This window comes from Sturnira hondurensis, unplaced genomic scaffold, assembly GCF_014824575.4.
Source record: "Sturnira hondurensis isolate 20B ecotype Veracruz unplaced genomic scaffold, ASM1482457v3 Scaffold0021632, whole genome shotgun sequence".
In the NCBI taxonomy this organism is placed as follows: domain Eukaryota; kingdom Metazoa; phylum Chordata; class Mammalia; order Chiroptera; family Phyllostomidae; genus Sturnira; species Sturnira hondurensis.
The window spans coordinates 5,039,238-5,059,014 of record NW_028094263.1 but is presented as its reverse complement, the minus strand read 5'-3'; the positions used below and the strand labels follow the sequence as shown (position 1 = coordinate 5,059,014).

The 19,777-nt window shown below is 55.0% G+C and overlaps 1 protein-coding gene across 1 annotated transcript; it reads right to left on the bottom strand.

The window, feature by feature from the left end:
* Nucleotides 1-3,073: 3,073 nt before the first annotated feature.
* Nucleotides 3,074-16,715, bottom strand: RAPGEFL1 (Rap guanine nucleotide exchange factor like 1). The gene is made up of 15 exons (XM_037033404.1): nt 15,806-16,715; nt 12,924-13,002; nt 11,904-12,039; nt 11,572-11,669; nt 9,288-9,400; nt 8,879-9,046; nt 8,130-8,227; nt 7,887-8,009; nt 7,150-7,328; nt 6,960-7,050; nt 6,444-6,494; nt 6,038-6,125; nt 5,784-5,848; nt 5,352-5,406; nt 3,074-5,104 (listed from the first exon to the last, which is right to left on the bottom strand). The coding sequence occupies exons 1-15, from the start codon at nt 16,323-16,325 to the stop codon at nt 4,980-4,982; spliced, it is 1,989 nt and encodes a 662-aa protein (XP_036889299.1). The 5' UTR covers nt 16,326-16,715; the 3' UTR covers nt 3,074-4,979.
* Between the last annotated feature and the right edge of the window lie 3,062 nt (nt 16,716-19,777).

The following is a 19,777-nucleotide window of genomic DNA, read 5'->3' as shown; positions in this document are numbered from 1 at the left end:
TTTTCTCCCCATCCATCCACATAACCCTTGGACCTCCTGTCAAGTCTCTCGGCCACTCTCCCCATAGGAAGCCGAACACAGGTGGATTGAAGGGAAGGGACCAGAAATAGTAGTTTCCTCAGCAGTAGTCAGGTGGCCATTGCAGCCTGGTGAGCACAGGGTGGCCGTCTCTCAGCTATTCAAGATCCCAGGGCTGTGCCGAGCTTGAACTGTGGCTCTGGAGTCGGATAACTAGGTTCAAATCCCCACTAGCTGTGAGGCTCAGGGCTGGCGAGTTGGCCTCTCTACGTCTGATGAGAAATCTCTCCAGACCTCAATTCTCATCTGGAAAGGAGAGCTGGTAGAGCCGGCCTTCTGGGTTTCTTGAGGAGATTAGGCGAGAGAATGCACGCGATGCCTAGCATAATGAGTGGCAAAGGACATTCTTCCCAACGTCAGCTTTTAGCTCCACCCCTGCAAGGTGTGATGGGTATGATCACAGCTGAGATGGGGATAAGGGGATAACCCAAACCACTTCCCCCTGACTTCCTGCTTCCGCACTTCAGCCAACAAACCCTATGCTGCTTCGAGAACTGGGTCATTTCTTCCAAAAAGAGTTTCTTATTGTGCCCCCACCACCACCCCCAGACCAGTAGTGAATCTCCTTGGCTTAATTCCCAGAGCACCTATCATCTTGTGTCTTGTGCCACTCTCACAGCTCCTGTTGCAACCATCCTAATTCATTCATTCAGCAAATATGTATTGAGTGTCTTCTCTCTGCCAAGTACTGTTCTAGGTGCTGAACAGTGAACAAGACAGACTCACGGAGCTGACATTCTGGCAGGGGAGTAACCACAAAGCAAATACACAAGGTAAACATGATGTCAGGTAGTAGTAAGTGCCTTGAAGAAAATACAGAAGGACAAAGGGATAGAGAGTAAGGGCTGAGGTAGGGTGGGCTCAGGGAGGTCAGGAGAGGCTCAGGGAAGAGCAAAGGTAAACTCCCTGAGTCAAGAATGAGTGTTACGTGTTTTAGGATCAGTGAAGTGGTCAGTGTGGCGGGAGTGGAGTGAGTGGGGGGAGTGGGAGATGGGTTTGGAGAGGAGAGGACTTTGGTTTTTAACCTAAGCATTATCAGAAAAGGGAGTGTTATGATCCAAATTGTTTTAGTTGAAGGATGAAATAGCTACAGTGAAAGGTATAAATCTCACATGAACAACTCAATGAACACAACACACACACAGGCCCCAGGTCAAAATATAGAACATTTCCATCACCACAGAGGGCTTCTCCATGCCCCTTCCCAACCAGTAGTCTCCCCGACTCCACTGAGTAGCCACCTCTTTTACTTCTATCCCCATAGATTAATCTTGCCTGATCTTGAACTTTGCTTAAGTGGAATCCTACAGTATTTAGTCTTCTGTGTCTGGCCTCTTCTACTCTATTATGTCTATAATATTCATTTCTGCAGGTAGTAGTTGTTTGTTCCTTCTTATTACTGTGTAGTATTCCATTTTAAGACTATACAACAGCCGTGGCTGGTGTGGCCTAGTGGATTGAGCTCCAGCCTGGGAACCAAAGGGTAGCTGGTTCAATTCCCAGTCGGGGCACATGCCTGGGTTGTGGGCCAGGTCCCAAGTAGGGGGCATGCAAGAAGCAACCACACCTTGATGTTTGTCTCCTTCTGTTTCTCCCTCCCTTCCCTCTCTCTAAAAATAAATAAAATCTTAAAAAAAACTATACCACAACTGATTTCTCCATTGAGTTTTGAAGGACACATTTTCCCCCCCAATTTCTTTACTGCAAATAAAACTTTTATGACCTTTGGTGCACATGTCTTCTGGTGGATGGAAGCACTATGTCTCCCGGACACACACTCAGGAGCGAACATGCTAGGTTTGAATACTAATAATGAATACTCTTAAACCTAGACAGCTTTCTGAAGTCACACCGCTTTGCACTCCCACCAGCAGTGTGTAAAAGTTCCAGCTGCTCCACGTCCNACACATTTTCCCCCCAATTTCTTTACTGCAAATAAAACTTTTATGACCTTTGGTGCACATGTCTTCTGGTGGATGGAAGCACTATGTCTCCCGGACACACACTCAGGAGCGGACATGCTAGGTTCGAATACTAATAATGAATACTCTTAAACCTAGACAGCTTTCTGAAGTCACACCGCTTTGCACTCCCACCAGCAGTGTGTAAAAGTTCCAGCTGCTCCACGTCCTCACCGATACAGGGCATTGCCTCTCTTTCTACTTCAGCCATAGATGATCTGATTCAGGTTTTTAAAAGAGCACCCTGGCTGCAGCGTGGAGAACTAACTGAGGTGGGGGTGGGGGCAGGGGCGGGCTGGAGAGAGGAAGCTGAGAGCACAGGTAGAAGGCGAGTGTAGTCACCCAGGGAAGCCGTGAAAGCGGACTGGCTGGTGATGGAGGAGTCACGGCCACAGCAGCAGCGGACCAGTCCCAGGTATATTCTGGGATTGTAGCCGACCGGACTGGCCCGAGGAGTGAGGATGAGAGATAGAGCCGTTCAGGGTGAGTCCTATGTTGTTTCTTGCCTGGAAAACCTTGTGTGGGTAAGAAGACCATTTGCTGACATACAGAAGATTGGGAAAATAACAGATACAGGACGAGGGAAGGTCAAGGGCTCCTGCGCTACTGTCTGGTATATAGGATGTGCCCTGGAGCTTGGGTTCTAGATGCCCCGCGCCTTAACGTAACTGGTGAATATTGGTTGTGTGGGTAGCGTACCCTGTCTGCAGTGCACGGATCTGGGTGGGAGGCCCAGATCCACCCCCTCACTCGCCCTGTAACTTGGATCTTAGGTTAAGACTGCCCAGCCTCCATCTTCTTCCTTACAGTATTAGAACTAAACAAGATCGCGTATCCATGGCACAGGGAACTCGCTCTTCCGAGTTCTGGGCGCGATGTGACCCGTCTCATGAGTTTGGCATCTTCTCCTCTCATCCACATTTTCAAAGTCATTCCTGAACCGTCTTCCTGAAGGGCCCAGCACACTGCAGCGGTCCCCTCTCCCCGCCCTCGGCCCTTCCCCAGTCTCAAGGAAACAGAATGGAGAACAGCAGGAGGGTTGATTCATAGACTTTATTGGCTTTTTTTCCACCCTGCAGTGTCTGCAGAGCCAACTGAGCCCGTACAGTACACATGGTTCACTCTGTTAAAGCTGTGGGCACAGGGAGCGGTCCGGGGCCCCAGGGAAGCAGCAGGGCAGGTACCAAGGTTTAGGGGAGACTGGCCCAGCGGGGCCCAGAGTGGGAGGAGGGCTGCGGCCGCTGGAGTGAAAAGGCGGCTGAGAGGGGTCTGGAGGAGGGGGGCTGCAGGGAGAGGGCACATCGGCAGTTGCAGGGAGGAGGCAGGGAGCAAGAGGAGCGTCTTGGTCACTGTAAAGGATGCAGAGGGTGGGACACAGTGACTGCGTCCGTGGGGGTGGGGGTGGGGAGTCCATAGACATTTTGTGCAGCAGGGACAAGACAGGCCACCGTAGAAAAGGGACTGTACAACAGAACCTATGATACACTGTTTACATATGATACAAGGCTCTTTCCCTCTTTGAGTTTTAAAAAATAAATTACAATTCCAGAGCTTTTGGTAAAAAATATATACACCCTCAGAGCAGGAACAGCAGCTGTTTTGCTTCTGCTGCTGCTGCTGCTGTTGCTGCTGCTGCCTCTTCAGACGGGAAAGAGGTGGTGCCAGAAAGGAGGGCGAGGATATGCCAGGAAGCCTCACCCAGTAGCTGCCAGGAGCCCCTGTACCCTCAGCCCTGCAGGCCCACGATGGGAGAGGAAGGGGAGACAGAGAGGTAATACGGGCGTCACGAAAGTCCAGTCTGCCATCACAGTCTCCGCCGTTCCCTCCCGCTGTGTTGGGGGTCTGACCCCCCCCCCAGGTACCGGGATCTACCCCACCCCAGCTCTGAAGGGGAGGACCAAGAGGGCATCAAGACAGGGAGAAGGACAGATCATGATCTTAGCGTCAGACAGAGCCAGAAGGGGAATGACCACTCCCTTCTTAGCCATGAGACACCCTAGAAGCAGGAGTGTGGGGAGCAGGTACCCCTGACTCCTGACACCACCATGCCACACCCCACTGTAACACAGAGGGGGGTCCTGTAGGCAGCTGAGGCCTGTGTTTCCCTGAGCATCTTTTACCCTCTCACTGAAGCCCACCCAGGGACCTTCTTCGGGAGGCCTGACTGGGGGCTTGCAAGGGGTCACGGGTAACCCCTCCCACCTGCTGCTGTTCCCTGTCCTCCAGAGCAGCTGTGTCCACAAGGCCCGATGCAGGGCAGCAGGAGTAACTGGGTGGGGAGTGGTGAGGGCAGGGAAAGTACTCACACTGCACCGACCCAGGGGCAGAGTAGACAAGGGTAGCACCAACATAAAGACCTCCCCCAACCCTGGCACACCCAACACTCTCCCTCAATTACCAGATTCACTCCTGCTGCTTAACGGGTGGGCACACGCACACACACATGCACACACACGGGCAATATAGTATCCGGGGGTTGGGGGGGTTAACATCCAGGGGTCCCAGCCCTGGCCAGGGAGAAATGAAACGGGACAGGTGGTAGAGAGGAAGGTTGCCAGTCTCTCCTCCTATTCAGTTCTGCAAAACTAGACGGAAGGGTGGGCAGCTTTCCTTCCTGCTTGGGAAGAGGAGGTTGGAAATTCTATATCGGGAGCAGACCTCAATGGGAGGCGACAGAGGAAGGAGCTCCCTGCCCCCTTTCCCTGCAGGGGCAGGAACCAGCAGAGTGTGGTTTTGGCTTGAAGGACTGGGGTGGTGGGGAGAGGACTTCAGCAGGATGAACAGGCCTGCGAGTCCGAGGGCGAGTCCACCCGGCTCTTTCCGGAGGGATGGAAAGTTGCTCCAGAGGAAAGATTCTGGAGGTGGGTTGGGACATCGTGCAAAGTGCTTGAGTGTCAGGTGCCCGAGGACCCTGGCGGGGGCCGACTGAGGCCTCTGTCCTCACTGACTATTAGCCTCCAGCTTGTAGGACAGCTCGAAGAGGAGGTTCTGGTTGTCGATGACCTGGAACTGGCGCACGTAGGCCTTGGTCTGCAGGTCATGGGGGGACGCCTCCATGTCCAGGCCTGGAGCACAAGCAGAGAGAGGCGATTAGGCCGCCAGATTCTCTTCTTCCTCTCCACACACACTGGCCAGAGGACGAGGGTGCGGATTGGGACAGATGCGGAGCAGGGGGCCCCCTGGGGAGGCCAAGGAGAGAATGGAAAACTGACACACTTAAGGACATAAACATTTGAGCGGGGATTTCTCCCCAGAACCCTCTTATGGTGCGAAAACTCAACCCGTGGTGCTCTCAGAACCCTGGGTACTCACAAAGGGGCCGGCTCCGGTATTTTCGGACTGTCCTCACTTTTTCAGCCACAGAATGCTGCAAGGTGACAAGCACTGAGCCCTGAAAAGGGCACAGAAAGGCGCTCCCACCCTCTTAGGCTCCTCTCCCTCCCATCTCCAATTCCGTTGGGTTCACTCCCTCCAGTTCCCAAATCTGGAGGGTCTCCAAAGCACCAAAGAAGTGGGCGTAACAGGGTGCCAGATGAGGGGGAGGTAGAGTTGCCCCCCAAGCTGCCTGTCAGCTTTGCCACCCGGGGGCGGGTTGCTACAGCGATGCCACCAGGGAGATAGTCAGGAGTCTGTCAGGCAAGCTGGGCACCGGGGAGAAAGGCTGCTGTCTTTAGAGGGGGTGCCAGGAGAGGGGGAGGATGCCATCCCCCAACTCACGGGACCGGGGTTGGCAGTGCCACTCACCAGTTTCTCAATATTCACCAAACCATCCACAAGGGTCTTGCTCCCCTCGTGCAGGAAAGTCAGGTCTAGGGGATAGGGAGAGAAGCAAGAGAGTAAGAGAGGAAGCCCAAAGAGCCCTTCCCCTCCCCTGGAACCCACTCTGTCTTGGGGGCTCCTCTCCTCTAGGCACTCAGAGCTGAGCTGGGTCCGGATGAGAGTCAGAACTGGCACAGGAACAACGTGGACAGGGGAGCATAATTTGGGAACAGCCTCACCTTTGAGGATCAGAGGCACAAAAGGAATCACAGGAGGTTTCATCTTGGAGATCACTTCTCGGTAGCTTTTGTGGTTCCGACAGGGGTCCTGGCATTCCACAGAAGACAGATAAAGGGACAGATGGGCCCAGGGTACCCCAAAGACATCCCCCATTCCCTCCCTCATTCCCCTCCCCTAGCTACATCTCCAATGAGATAAGGGACTTGAAGGAGTGTCTAGCTGGGGGTGTCCTGGGGGCCTTGATTATTCCCCCCCATAGGGTAGCAATTCTCCAGCATGGCACGGAGAGAAGGGGGGTCTTGGCACTAACAACCTTGAAAGGGAAGCTTGAGGAAGGAGGTTTATGGGAACTGAGCGTCTCTGGTGTACAGTCCAGGGGCAGATAAAAGAGCCAAACCCACTCACTGTCAAGTTCTCAAATTTGCGGAACAAGTTCTTGAATTTCCCTGGCAGCTTCTGCAGAGAGTTTGAAGGAAGGAGGAATGTCAGAGTGGCGCTCCTTGAGTTTCCTGGGAGCTTCTGACTAACCCCCAGGTGTGAGAGGGGAAAGGGCCCAAATGTCTTGCAGGGGCCGGGAAGCAGGTGGCTGGGGACACGGAGTCACCATTGGCTGGCTCTGGGGAGCCAGAAGCAGCCCAGAGAAATCAATTACTCTGGGGAAGTTGAGGCCTCTGCCATGCACCATGACACCTCACTGACTGCTGGCAGAAATGCCACAGCCTGGGCTACCTGCCCTCACACTCAGGCAGGATTCAGCCTTGTTACTAATCTGCACAAGGCCAGAGCGGCCTGCCCTGGGACTGCATGGGCGCCTCCTTCCCACTCGGGTGAGCCAAGGCTGCCAAGACTGAGGCTGGAGGCTGAGACCCCCAGGTGGGCCAGCACAGCTGGCAGGAGAGGAAAGGAAAGAGGCCGCATTACCTCCCAGGTGAGCCGCAGGCGGCTGACCGCAGCGTTGTCCAGCCCCATGACCACAGCATAGAAGGTCAGCAGGTCCTGGTTTTGCTTGCAGCTGCAGGATTGGGAGCGGGGGGGTCAGAGGACAGTCAGGCAGGCCACGTCCTGCCCCACACCAGCCTTAGTGCTCCGTCCCTCCCGCAGCGGCACTCACATGGCGGCGATCTTGATGAACTTCTTGAGCAGCTGCACGCGCTTGCCCGCTGCCTCGCAGAGCAGCACCTCTGTGGCCACCCAGTGGGTGACCTCGCTGCAGCGCTGCAGGAGCAGCTCCAGGTTGGCCGTCTCCCGGCGACCACGCTCCCCATGGAACACATAGTCCACGAACTCCAGCTGCTCCCAGGGCGGTGGCGGCAGAGGGGCGCCCAGGTGTGGGGGGTGTGGGTGGGAAGATGGCAGTGCAAGGCCGCGATGAGGGAAAGGCAGGAGGGCGGGGGCGGGAGGGGTAGAAAATAGAAAAGATGGGGACAGGACAGGATGCAATAGAGATGGGGGCGGGGGACAGACAACCACCATGAATGATGCTCGACCATTTATTGAAGACTCACAAGACGCCAGGCACTTAACCCATCTGTGGACATTACTGTCGCTGCCATATTTTATTTCTTTAATAGTGGATATTTGAAAAACACTAACCATGGTTCAGAGTCTGTGTAAGCAGCACTGTTGGAGCCCCAAACCACCCTGCTAGGAGGTCTCTCTCTTTGCTCTTTTCTCAGAGGAGGGAGACCAAGGCTTAGAGAGTTTCGGTGCTCCAACGCCCCAGAGCGTGCAGTGAGGGAGTGTTCCAACCAGGGACTTCAGCTGCAGAAACCGCCTCACTCCAGGGTCCCCGCATTTGGCCCATTTCTCCCTCCTGGCCCCTTGCCCGGCACCAGCGTCCACCCCTACCTCATGCACACATCGGAATAGCTCCCAGTGAAAAGCGGTAAGGTGGTTGGCCACGTCCTCAGGCTCCACACGGTGGATCTCTGTGTCTCCAGGAGAGACCTGGATTTCCTCGGGGAGGGGCACCTGGTGGCAGGCATGGGTACAGGGCTGGCTCCCCTCTGGGCTTGCAAGCGTCTGCCCACAGCCCCTCACAGCCCCTCACAGCCCTGGCGCCCCGCCAGGGCCTGGTGCGTGCTTTCTTACCAGAGCCTCGAAGCTGTCCCGGGTGCAGGCAAACAGGTGGCTATTGATGCCCAGGGTGGTGAAGACACAGTCTTCCGTTGGCTGGAGAAGGACCTTCTCTGCGGAAAAATGAGCTGCTCTGCCTCAGCCCGGGCCACCCGCACCCTCGCACATCCCCGCCCCTGTCGCCATCCCCTCCGGAAACGTCTCACCCCGCACAGACGCATCCCAGACTAACCAGACTCGTAGAATCGCCCGTTTACCCCCTACTCTTAGGAAAACTCTCAAATAACGACTTCTTTTGTACTGACAACCTCCTTTTTTTGGCTCCCAGTGTTCTTTCACAGCTCTTCCTGTGTTCTCTCATGCCTGTGACACTAGAAAAGGAGGGCTTTTTCCTGTCTTAGAGGGAAATAAGGCTGTGGTGACATTGCAGGCTTTTTGCCTTTCCACGGGGACTGGAGGCTCACAAACAGAGCCCCTTCAGGTACTCAAAGAGATTGGAGGACTCAGAGCAGCACCCAAGTGTCCTGGACCACTGCTTCCCAAATTTTAATGTGCCTCAACTAATAGCCTTGTTAAAATGTACCTTCTGATTCCGCAGGTCCACAGGGTCTGAAATACTGCGTTTTTAATAAGCTCCCAGCGGATGAGCCCAGCCCCACCATTTGAGCAGCCAGGGCCCAGAGTCAGCCTTTACCCTGCCCCGGAGCACGGGGCTTGTGAGTTCCCTGTTTGGGGGCCCCAGCTGGCCTCTTCCTGACCCTCACCTCCTGAAGAGGCCACAGCTACCAGGATGAGGGAGTCCTCTCGCCCCGCAGGCTCCTCAGAGTACTGCAGTTTCTCCGTCACAGAGCCCAGAATGTCCTGCACAGACGCTGAGAGGCGGCTGCGTATGGTCACGTACGAGTGGTCAGGCATGTAGACCCGGCAGAAGACTGGACAGAGACAGGAAGGGGACTGTCATCCGAGGGCAGAACGGCAACACTGTCACAGTGCCCTCCAGGAGACCTGCGTTCCCCACTTCATCCCACCGCTAACCCTAAGTTGATTGGCCTGTGAAAAAGATGCCGGGAAAGGACTGGGGGGCAGCTCCATGGAGGGCACCCGAGACCCCAGACCCCACCGGGCCCCCTGAGCTGCTCAGGAAGCCCTGCCCCTCCTAGTGCCCACACTCACTCTCGTCAGAGCCCCGGAAGGCCACTCGGGTCTGCAGACAGGAGTCGATCCGACGGAAGTGGCGGAAGAGGGGCTTCACCTGCTTGTTGGGTGGCTGGCTCTCCTCCGGGATCCTGGCATGGACACAGCTGGGCATCAGGAAGCCCTGCCAGGCATACGGAGCACCGGAGCACAGGGCAGGCGACATCAAGCAGGGACATCAGAACTGGGTCAAGGATGCTCCGGCATCAGGCTCAGACAGTGGTGGAGGAGGTTTGCAGTGAGGACAATGGCCAGCAGGGGACAGCCGTCCAAGTGACCTCAATCAATTGCCACCTTTTTTGTGAGTTCTTATCTGATCCACCCCACTCACCAGAAAAGGTCAATTTTGGCCAGGGGATGGGGTGGGGAATAGGACAATGGTCTAATATTTGTTTATGTTTGTGTCCTATCTCTCCTGCAAGATTGAGCACTTTTGAGGCCTGCTTCAGTTTGGGGGGGGTTGTTTGTTTGTTTCTGTCTGTTTGTTTGGAGGGGGCTAGGATTAGTTCTTACTGAATTTAATTTTTTTTTTAAAGATTTTATTTATTTATCTTTAGAGGGGAAAGGAAGGAGAGAGGGAGAGAAATATCAATGTATGGTTTCCTCTCATGCGTCCCCTGCTGGCAACTGGCCTGCAACCCAGGCATGTACCGTGACTGGGAACTGAACCTCGATCATTCGGTTTGCAGGCCTGAGCTCAATTCACTGAGCTACACCAGCCAGGGCCTGAATTTTTTGTTCATCCTCCAGGCCTAGTGCATTGCTTGGCACACGGTAAGTGCAGGTCATCAGCTGTTTGCTGAATTTTGCCAACAAGAACTTCACAGCCTGGGAGGGAGACAGACATGCATACAGCTGCCTCCAACACAAGGCAAGTGTTAGGTGATATGAAAAAGGTAAATGGAGAGTTATGTTGGTGTGGGGAAGGGAGAACACTATTCATAAAAGGAACGATCTGGGGCACCTTCACTGAGAAGACAGCACGTGACCTGGCCCTTGAAGGACAACAGGAAGAGGAGAGGGTGGGAAGAGGTCCTTCTGGAATAGACCACATAAATGACAGCAGGAAGCTGGGCAAGCACAGAAGTTCAGGGAATGAGGTGTACCGGGAGTGTTGTGGTTATAGGACTATGTAGGGATGGAGACAGGAAGGACTAACAGGAGGCAGAAAGGAGAGGGTATTGAATGCTGCCCTGAGATGTTGCAGCTTTGTCCTCTAGGTAATGGACAACCATGATGTTTTTGGAACAGGATCATGATGTCAAGCTGGAAAGATCTTTCCGGTGGCAACATCAGAAGGGAGAGACAGATACAAGACCATCAGCTGAAGCCCTGGATTGGAGGCTGTGGCAATATTCCAGGTGAGAGATACCGAGGTTGTGGTGGGGGGAATGCAGGGGAGAGAAATCGAAAGGGCCAAAGGTATGAATGTGTAGAAGGACAGACAGATGGTTGGATGGAACGATGAATGATAGACGCAGCAGAGTCCTGCAGCCAGTTCGTGTTGGCTCAAGAAAGTGGATTTTTACATTTTCCTAAATGGTTTCTAAATAAAGCTATTTAAAAAGTGTGTGTGAGACCCTGGCCAGATAGCTCATTTGGTTAGAATATCGTCCCGATATGCTGAGGTTGTGGGTTCGATCCCCATTCAGGGCACATGCAGGGGTCATCCGACGAATGCATCAGTGAGTGGAAGAACAAGTCAATGTGTCTCTCTCCCCCTTCCTCCCTCTCTAAAAATCAATTTAAAAAAAGATGCATGGACATTAAACAACCCAATGCACAGAGGGTTTTTTTTTTAAAAAGTATGTGTGTGTGGAGGGTTTCTAAACTTACATTCAAATTATTACCAAAAAATGTAGTCTCCTAATTTTTTTACTGTGTTTCACTGTTATCTTTGCTCTTTAGGTTATTTACATCTCTTCCCAACCGCACATTCAGGGACAGCACGTTGGGAGTTTGAAATCAGCTCTGGTGAGAAAATTTATACCATGGAAATCAGCAAAAGCTACAAATCAGGGTTCATTTGTTTGTTTTGTTGTTGTTATTGTTGTTTTTTCCTGAAATGCTGGTTATTCAATATTTACCAGTATGCCATTGGAATAAACAAAAAAGTGACTGGAGACAGTGCTTTGTGCTACCCTCCAGCAAGAGAAAGGGACAGGACCAAAACCGTGGTGGAGTCAAAAGGCCAGAGGCAGCCCCTGTGAGAGAGGAACACGGGGACTTCTTTCCCGTCCCCTTCCCAACCCATTCCCCTCACTTCAGCTCCACTGTTTCCACAAGCTGGTGCAGCCTCAGTGTGTCCTCTCGCAGGTCCTGGTAAAGGGACTCATCCTTCATAATCAGCAGGTACAGATCCTGGGGAGAGGAGGAGAGAGGTGAGGGCAGGGGTCTCATCCCAAGCATCGCTCTCTGTAAGGGCTGGAGTAGAGCAGGGCCTCCACGCCTTCAAGTGTAGGAGAACCATATAAGGAAGACCCCGTGGCATCTTTTCCTTCTAGTACCCAGCTCGATAAGTACAGCTCCTTCAAAGGGGCCTCCTTCCAGAGCCAAGAGCCTGCTTACCCCCCTGCCTTTCCTTCCCAGGCCCACCTTGATGATGCGGCCGGCCCCCTCTTCTTCCTGCAGCAGCCCCTGGTAGGTGTCCAGGAAATGAAGGAGCATGGCTAGACAGGCCTGCTTCTGGCCCAGCCCTTCGGGGCCCTCCTTGCCTCCTGCCCAAACAAAGCTGACCCCTGAGTTAAGAAAAACGCCCTGGCCAGGCAGACCTGAGGGAAATGGGAAGGGGAGATGGGAGGCTAAATCACCCCCAGTTGTTCTCTGGGTTTGGCACCAGGGAGAAAGATCATCCCAGGGTCCCTGAAACCAAGACCCCCCTCATGCCCCAGCTCAGAGTAGGGAGAAATGACAACCAGTTGACCACATCCAACTCCCACCTCTGAACTGCACTTGAGGATGCCCTGTCTGGAACCAGCCAACCCCCACCCGCCCACGCCTGGAGTTCACAGCAGGCTGATAAAGGTCAGTCGTGCTCACCACAAACCTGACCATACCTCAGTGTATGGCCTATGATGTTCTGCTTGGTGGCCTGACATTTGCAATTAGGTCCTAAAATAACTCAGTAAGAGGCCCTATACTTACATGAGACCCTATGAATAGCCCAACCAGAGGCATGTCTCCAGGAGGCCCCACAGAAGCACAGCCATGACCCGGTGTTTACCTCGGACCCTGTAATAACGCACTGGGCAACCAGATGTGTGGAGCAACAATTCAGGGGGGAGAGAGGCACTCTTAATAGAATGGTAACACCTCACATTTGCACAGGGCTGTGCCCTCTTCCAAGCACTCCCCCATCTGCGACCAGGTCTATCTCCACAGCAGCCCGGCAAGGGCGCAGAGCAGGTACTATTCACCCTCATTTTCTAGCAGAGGAAACGGAGGCCCTGGGAGGTCAGGGGATCTGCTCAAGGACACACAGCTGCCGAGTAGAAGCACTGGGGCTGAAACCCAAGTGTGTGTTGTAAAGGAGAGCTTGGGTCCTGACATCACACGTGGGGTGGTGGGAGCGGCTCCCTCCTGACCTCCCCTTTTGCAAGCTCCACAAAAGGATATTACTGATGTAGCTCCTGCAGGAATTTCTCCGTGGGGAGGAAGAGAGAATGGGTGAGGACGATGTCGTCCAGCAGGATATCTGTGGAGACCAATGGGCGCCCCTGATGTCAGACAGGCACTTCCAGGACCCAATTGGACACTCCCCACCCTGCTCTCTTGCCTCCAAGGACGAGTTCTCATTGGCCAGACTGGAGCCCCAGCCACCTGTCTCCTCATGCTCTGCACGTGCATGTGCTCACACACACACACACACACACACACACACACGTGTGTGTGAAGGTTCTGGGCAGCCGCTGCGGGGGTGGGATTGGCAGCTGCCGAGGCAGCTGGAGGGAAGGAAGGGGCACTCTGGTGGCCACGCCCACTTCTCTTCAGTGAGTGTGGGAAGCTGTTCAGATAATACACCAAGCTTGAGATCTGCCCCCACCCCCGATAGACGTAGCTCACAGAAGGGTCTCTAGACAGATACAGCTTCCAAACACAGAGGTCAGGGTCAGCAGAGTGTGTCTGTATGTCCCTCCTCCCCTCCCCAATCCCTACCTAACAACTTTGAGTTCCAACTAGGTAGGTGAGCACCAGCCCCAATAAAAAGAAGATGGAGCAACTGCCATCTCTTTGATCCTAAAGCCTTTTAAGAGAAACCCTGTGTCCTCTGGCCGCCCAGAGATGGTAGGGTTAATGATGGAAGGGTGGAGAGAAGTGGCTCCTCCCCCCACCCCCCACCCCTTTCCCCTCCACACCTCCACCTGGGCCTGGCTCAGCCAGTTAGCCAGGTACGAGGTCGCCCTGACTTGCATCCAGCTCTGGGGTAGGGCAGGGCAGCCTGGCACACACAGGTCGGGAGCAGGGAGGGAGCCAGGTGTCCTCATCAAGACAGGTTAGGGCCAGGTCCCCAGGCACTGCCCTGGGAGAAAACCAAGGCCTCTGTGGGCCCTTGGCTCCCATCCCCTGGCCTCCAATCCTCACCATGAAGGTGGAAAAGGAGGCCTCGACATCAACTCTTGTTTCACAAATGAGAAGAAGCCAAGGCTCAGGGCTGGGAGAGACTTGCCTGGAGCTGCACTAAGAACCCACACTCTTGAGTCTTTGGGTTTTTTTTTTTTCTCACCATGCCTGAGGCAAAGTGTCAGGGAGAACCAGTGGTAAGTAAAATGGGGCTGCTTAGACTATTGAGAGAATGGCTAGTGGAGGGTCCCTTCTGTAAGTCCTCCCCTCCCACACACACACCCTGGGAAGGAACCAAGATGGCTTAATTACATTGGTTGTATTGGAGAATATCAGAGTGACAGGTTAAGCTGATTCTCATTCACTCTTAGACTGGTTTAGGGTTCCCCAAACCAGTTACTCTGGGAATCCAGCCTGCCAGGCTAGACAGCACAGGTGACAATCAATTCAGGAGTCCTTCCCCGGGATACACTGAGCAGAGTCTGTGGCACCAGGCACCAAAAAAAAAAAAGACTTTCTCCCTTTACCGCTCTTCCCAGCTATCCTGCCTTGTTCTTAAAGTGAGTCTGACAGTCAACTCCTACCTCCCACCCTGATGTCCAGCTCCAGGGCTGAGGGACTAGGAATGGAGATGCTCAGCACCCTTCCCATACTCTTTATCCCACAGGCGAACTGAGCCAGAGCAAAGGAAGAAGAGCACAGGGTGGAATGGGGGAGATGCGGCTGTGGGGGCACCAGTTTGGCGTCAGTCTCTTCCAAGGCAGGCTCCGGTCCAATGCACAGCCTCCCCAGGGAATGTGTCATAGAGACATGGGGTGTGTAGTGTAGGCGGGAAGTTATGGTTAGGAGAGCTGTGTGTGTCTGATATTTTTCTAATTAAATCCAAAAGGTGTCAGCTCCCCAGGGCACCCTGCTGCCTGAGCCACAGGAGAGGACCCGGGTCTTCAGAAAAGTCTAGGGGAGTGGAACCCTCTTTCACACACCTAGACTAGGGCTCCCTGCCAAGGTCTGGGAACACAGAAGGAAACCCCTATCTTGAAATTCTCAGCCAGGGCTCCCAATCACGAGACCCCGGTGTGCTTAGTGAAATGATGAGAACTAGACCTAAAGACCTGCAGGTCTTCCTCAGCACCTAACCAGCATTTTGGGGCCTCGGTTTCCTCCAAGTCCCCTTGTAAGGGTGCTGGTGGGGAGTGGTGAAATAGCATCATCATTTAGGGAATAAGCCTCTCAGGGTGTGGTTATTATTTTTGAAAGAGGCCATGTGCTGAGGCTTGCCAGGGGAAGGGTGGGAATTGGAAAGGCTCAGACCCCCCTAGACGTTGGTGGCTGCCCTGCCACCTCAACAACACCTCTGAGTCAGCCCCCGACTAGAGCACCCCCTCTCCCCACCCCCCAAGCTGCTAAGGACAATGAATTCCTTTGCCAGAGCCCCAAAGCCAGCTCGGGGCCCTGTGCCTGTCTGGCACTGCCCCACTGAGTGGGCCAGCCCCCTGCCCTGGGTTTCTAAACAGGGCAGGGACTCCTGGAAGGTCTTTCAGGCTTGGGCACCTCCGTGGAAGGAGGGGGGCACAGGCTGTTCTGGGCAGCTTCCATCTTAGTGTGGCAGGCCCTAATTTTGGGCTCCACAAGGAGGTAATCAACATCAGGGACCCAAGAGACTATGGATAAGATGTCCAGGGGAAAGGAAGGGTGGCTTGAGGAGGAGAGACAGAGGTTCATCTGGGGGTGAGGTTGTCACAGGGAGCAAGGTGGCACTGCCACTTCCCTTCAGCAGAAGGGTCTGCTCCTCGGATGAGTCCCTACCCCACTTCAGCTGCCCACTCAACCCCACACCGAGGCTCCAGTATAGCGCCACCCCCACCTTCCAAGGGCAAGGAAGAGGACCCAGGTGGCAACCCCCTACTCCGGGATGGATGAGCTAGCCGACTCCTTACCTGAGGCGGCGCTGTCCCTGGTGGCCCCCCCGGCCAGCCGCTGCAGAACCCGGTTCAGAAGATGCTCCGGCCGCTCGGGGGCGCCCAGGGGGGCCCAGGGTGGGGAAGTCAGGGGCTCGCCCGGGGACAGCTCATCCGAGGAGTGCGAAGAAGGGGAGCGCAGAGGCCCCCCGCCGCCGAGCGGCCCGGGCCCTGGCACCTCCTCTAACTGCAGCCAACAGGGTCCCCCGCTGCCGGGCTCCTCAGTGACCCCCACCGGCTCTCCACCTTCCTCCTCGGTGGGCGGCTCCAGCCCTGGCTCAGCGAGGGGCTCACGAAGGAAAGCTGGGAGCAGCAGGCGAGACACGCTCTGACGCCGCTGCAGTGGCCGCGGTCCCCCGGCTGGACCGCCGCCCCCGCCAGGTCCCCCACCCCCTCCGGGCCCGCAGCAGCCCCCCGGACCCCCACCGGGACCTCCTGCCACCGTTCGCCCCGCCAGCTGCGACGTTTGCTTCTTCAAAAATTTTTCCAGTGGCTTCATGCCCCCCCCCCCCGCCCCTCTTCTCCGGGCCGCCGGGGGACCTAGGTGTCCCAGGCGCGGGCGGGGGGGCGGGGACACGATGCTCAGAGCCGGAGGGGCAGAGTGGAGGGCCGTGCCAGGCGCCGGACTGGGGGCCAGAGGTGCCCGAGGCTCGCTGGCCGGAGTCCAGTGGCCAGTGGCCAGTGGCCGGGGGGAGGTGCCAGAGGGAAGGGGTGCCCGTCCTTAGCGGCCCCCCATGCCGGCTGCAGCGGTCTCACAGCCCGAAGGGTGGGTAGGCTGCGGGGCTAGTGCCCGGGCTCTGCGCTCCTGAGCTGGGCTGCGGCGACAAGAGGCAGCGGGCGGAGCGCGAGGCTGAGAGGACGCGGCGGCGGCAGCGGCTGCGCTCCTGACCGCCGGGAAGGTGGCAGAATTGAGACCACGCCCCCTCCTCCAGTCCCCGCCCAGTCCCCGCCCCTGCCCTTCCTGGACCCGCCCCCTGGGCCCGCGCGAGGCTTGAACTTGGGCGTTGGGGCAGATCGTGGAGCCACATGGGATTGTAAGGGGCTGAATGGGATTGGGTGGAGAGTTCAGAGAAGACGCAGAAATGAAGGGCTGAGGTAAGGGAGCGATACCAATGGAGATGAATTCCTGGCTGGGGGCTCTAGTACCATTTCAAAGAACCAGGACAGATCTCTGGCCTGCATGCCTGACTCACCTACCTGAACTTAGGTGAGGCCTACAAAGATCACTCTCAACCCCGACGATGTGCTCTGTTGACATATTTAGAAGAATATGTGGTCTTTACCTCTTTTCTTGTAAAAAGGGCTGGGAAGGCCTTAGGTGGACTGACACTCGCCTGGGGGTGGCACTCATCTGCCCTTTCTGGTAGGGCACAATAGATGGTGGGGGCCTGGCCTGTGAAGGGCAGGTCCTAGCAGGCAGGCAGGAGCCAGGCAGGGAGCAGCAGGTTGTGGCAGGTCTAGTTGGGGTGAGGAGACAGTAGGCAAGGGGGAGGAGAACAGGAGTACAGGGGCACCTAAGCCTGGCTGGCAGCAGGAAGAAGCAGGGCAGCAGAGGTGGGTGACAAGCTCGAGCCTCCATCTGCCATCATCAGGCATGGAGAGCCCCCCCGAGTTGACACAACCATGGAGTGTGGAAAGTGGGGTCAAACTTGCACACCAAATTAGCCTTATTCCTGATGCCTATGCCAGGAGCATTCTGTTCCTAAGGAGGAGGTGGGTAAAGAGATACGCTTAGTGCGAGCACATTAAAGTTAAGGTAACAACCAGGTTGGGGCGTGGCAGCAGGTTCCAGATGGGTTGAGGCACCTTGGACACTGCCGCACCCCTGTTTACTGCACACCGACCAGACAGGGACAGGAATGCTGAAGGCTAGGAGTGGTGGTAGAACTGAACAGGGTGTGCGCTACACATATATTGGTGTGTGTGCGTATCGCTGGCCCTATGTATGCTAGAGCATGTGTTCACAGAAATGAGCTTGCACACCCATCTGTTTGTGGATTTAGCTAGGGAACAGTACATACCGAGCACAATTTTGGCTAAGAAGCTGGAATAAAGAGCCAAGTATCAGCGTCCTGGGCTCCCTTTACTAGACACCCCAATATCTCTGAGATTAAAGAGGGGAAACTGGCTAGAGTGGCTCGGACCTCCCCAAGTATTTTATGAACCAAATAAGAAGAGGGGAGGGCTCCACTCCCAGCACATGCCACAGTTACCAGATTAAGCTGGTTGCCTTGGTAACCTCCTCTCTGGGCAGGATTTGGGATTGTCGGTTAGGAAGAATTGGGGAGTGTGGAGAATGTGGGGGCTGAAAATAAAAGGGGCAGAGAGACTTCTAGAAACTGGGAGCTTTGGAAGCAGACCCCAGGACCCTTCAGCTACTTAAGGGTATCAGGCAGAGGCTAAGTTCAAGACCCTGAATCAGAGGAAAGCCAACATCAAGTCATGGTCCTCCTTGAACAGCAGCGGTACTTGCCCCAACTGCACACTGGAATCCAGGGGCACTTTTCAAAAATACTGAGATGGTGCCAAGGTTTATGGTATGTTTAAAGAGATATCCAAGTAATTCAAATAGCAGGGGTTGAAAATCACTGCCCCAGAGGGACACCCCCAAACCAAGGAGGCTGCAGAGGCTGGGAGACTTTGATATTCTAAATCTTTGCTGTTCTCAGTCCCCCACGAGGTAACAGACCTGTGTGCTGACCCTGAAGGGGACGAGGGCAGACAGGGCACCTATATTCTGTCATGGAATAAACTGAGGGAAAGATGGTGGTATAATTAGCAACTGTGAGATGCAGCTGAGAAGCCCGTGAACTTCTAGAAGGGGATGGAGCGAAGCTACCTAAGGTGAATTCTGTCTGCCCCTTACATTCTTTCCTGCCCACTGAGAGGCAGGCTGGGAGGGCAGAGAACCTGGGGGCTTTGCTGAGCTTGAATTTCTTCTTGCTGAGCCGGTTACCAGGGCAACAGAGCAATGGGATCTAACTGAGGAAGCAAGAGGCAGGGGTGAGGGGGAAGCATCTTAAAACGCTTATTCCTCCTGCCAGTAACCCACCCCAAGGCTGGCTCCATTCTCTGCATGACCCCAGATCAGGCCCATACTCATCACCCTGTGGGGAAGAAGGGAAGCAAACTGACATGATTTGAAAAGGAACCAGGGATGGGGGTCAGGAAAGTCCTGGTCATCCTGCGGTAGCAACACCACCAAAGGGTGGAGGGGAATCCCAACTGTCATTTTAAGATGTGCCACGAAGCCCATGCCCCCAGCGCACAAGGATTTGTGCGACTTGAGAGCAGATGCTTCCAGCTCCACATGAGATCCAGTTGCTCCCCCACACTGTGGAAAGCTTCTGTCGGGAACTTCCACCCACCCAGGATCTGCAGGAGTAAACGGTCCCTTCAAAGGTAGGAACTTCCCTGCACTCATCAGAGGCCAAGTGGCAGAGGTAACAGGCAGCATGAGCCACAGCTGGGGCTCTTTCAATTATCCCTCCGCTCTGCCTGCACTGCGACTGACATGAGCCTCTCTTAGACTGTGGTCCCTGATAGTTCAGTGCCAGCCTGAGTCTTTACTTTTCAAGAAAACCTGCTACCTGCGCCTCGCCCTCTGCTGGGACCTAGTACAGTTGTACTGACATCTGGCACATCACCCTGGGAAAGGAACTTGCTTCAAAGGTGGGCATAAGGGACATGATGTTCATGTGGGTGAGCAGCACCTCGCTGGTTTCTGCCCGACACCCCCAAATGAAGGCACAGCAGACTACCCGGGGTCTGTGCGGAACGTGGTCAGGGAAGGTAACGGAAGGGGAACACAGACAGACTGGAGGCTCCACAGGGGCTCCTCACCCCTGCGGCTTCCCCTGCACCAGTCTGAGCCAGCGCAAGTTGTGACTGACTGGGGAAACTAAGGAGTCATTTTCCCTCCTTCTCAAATCAATACTCATGCAAAAAAGC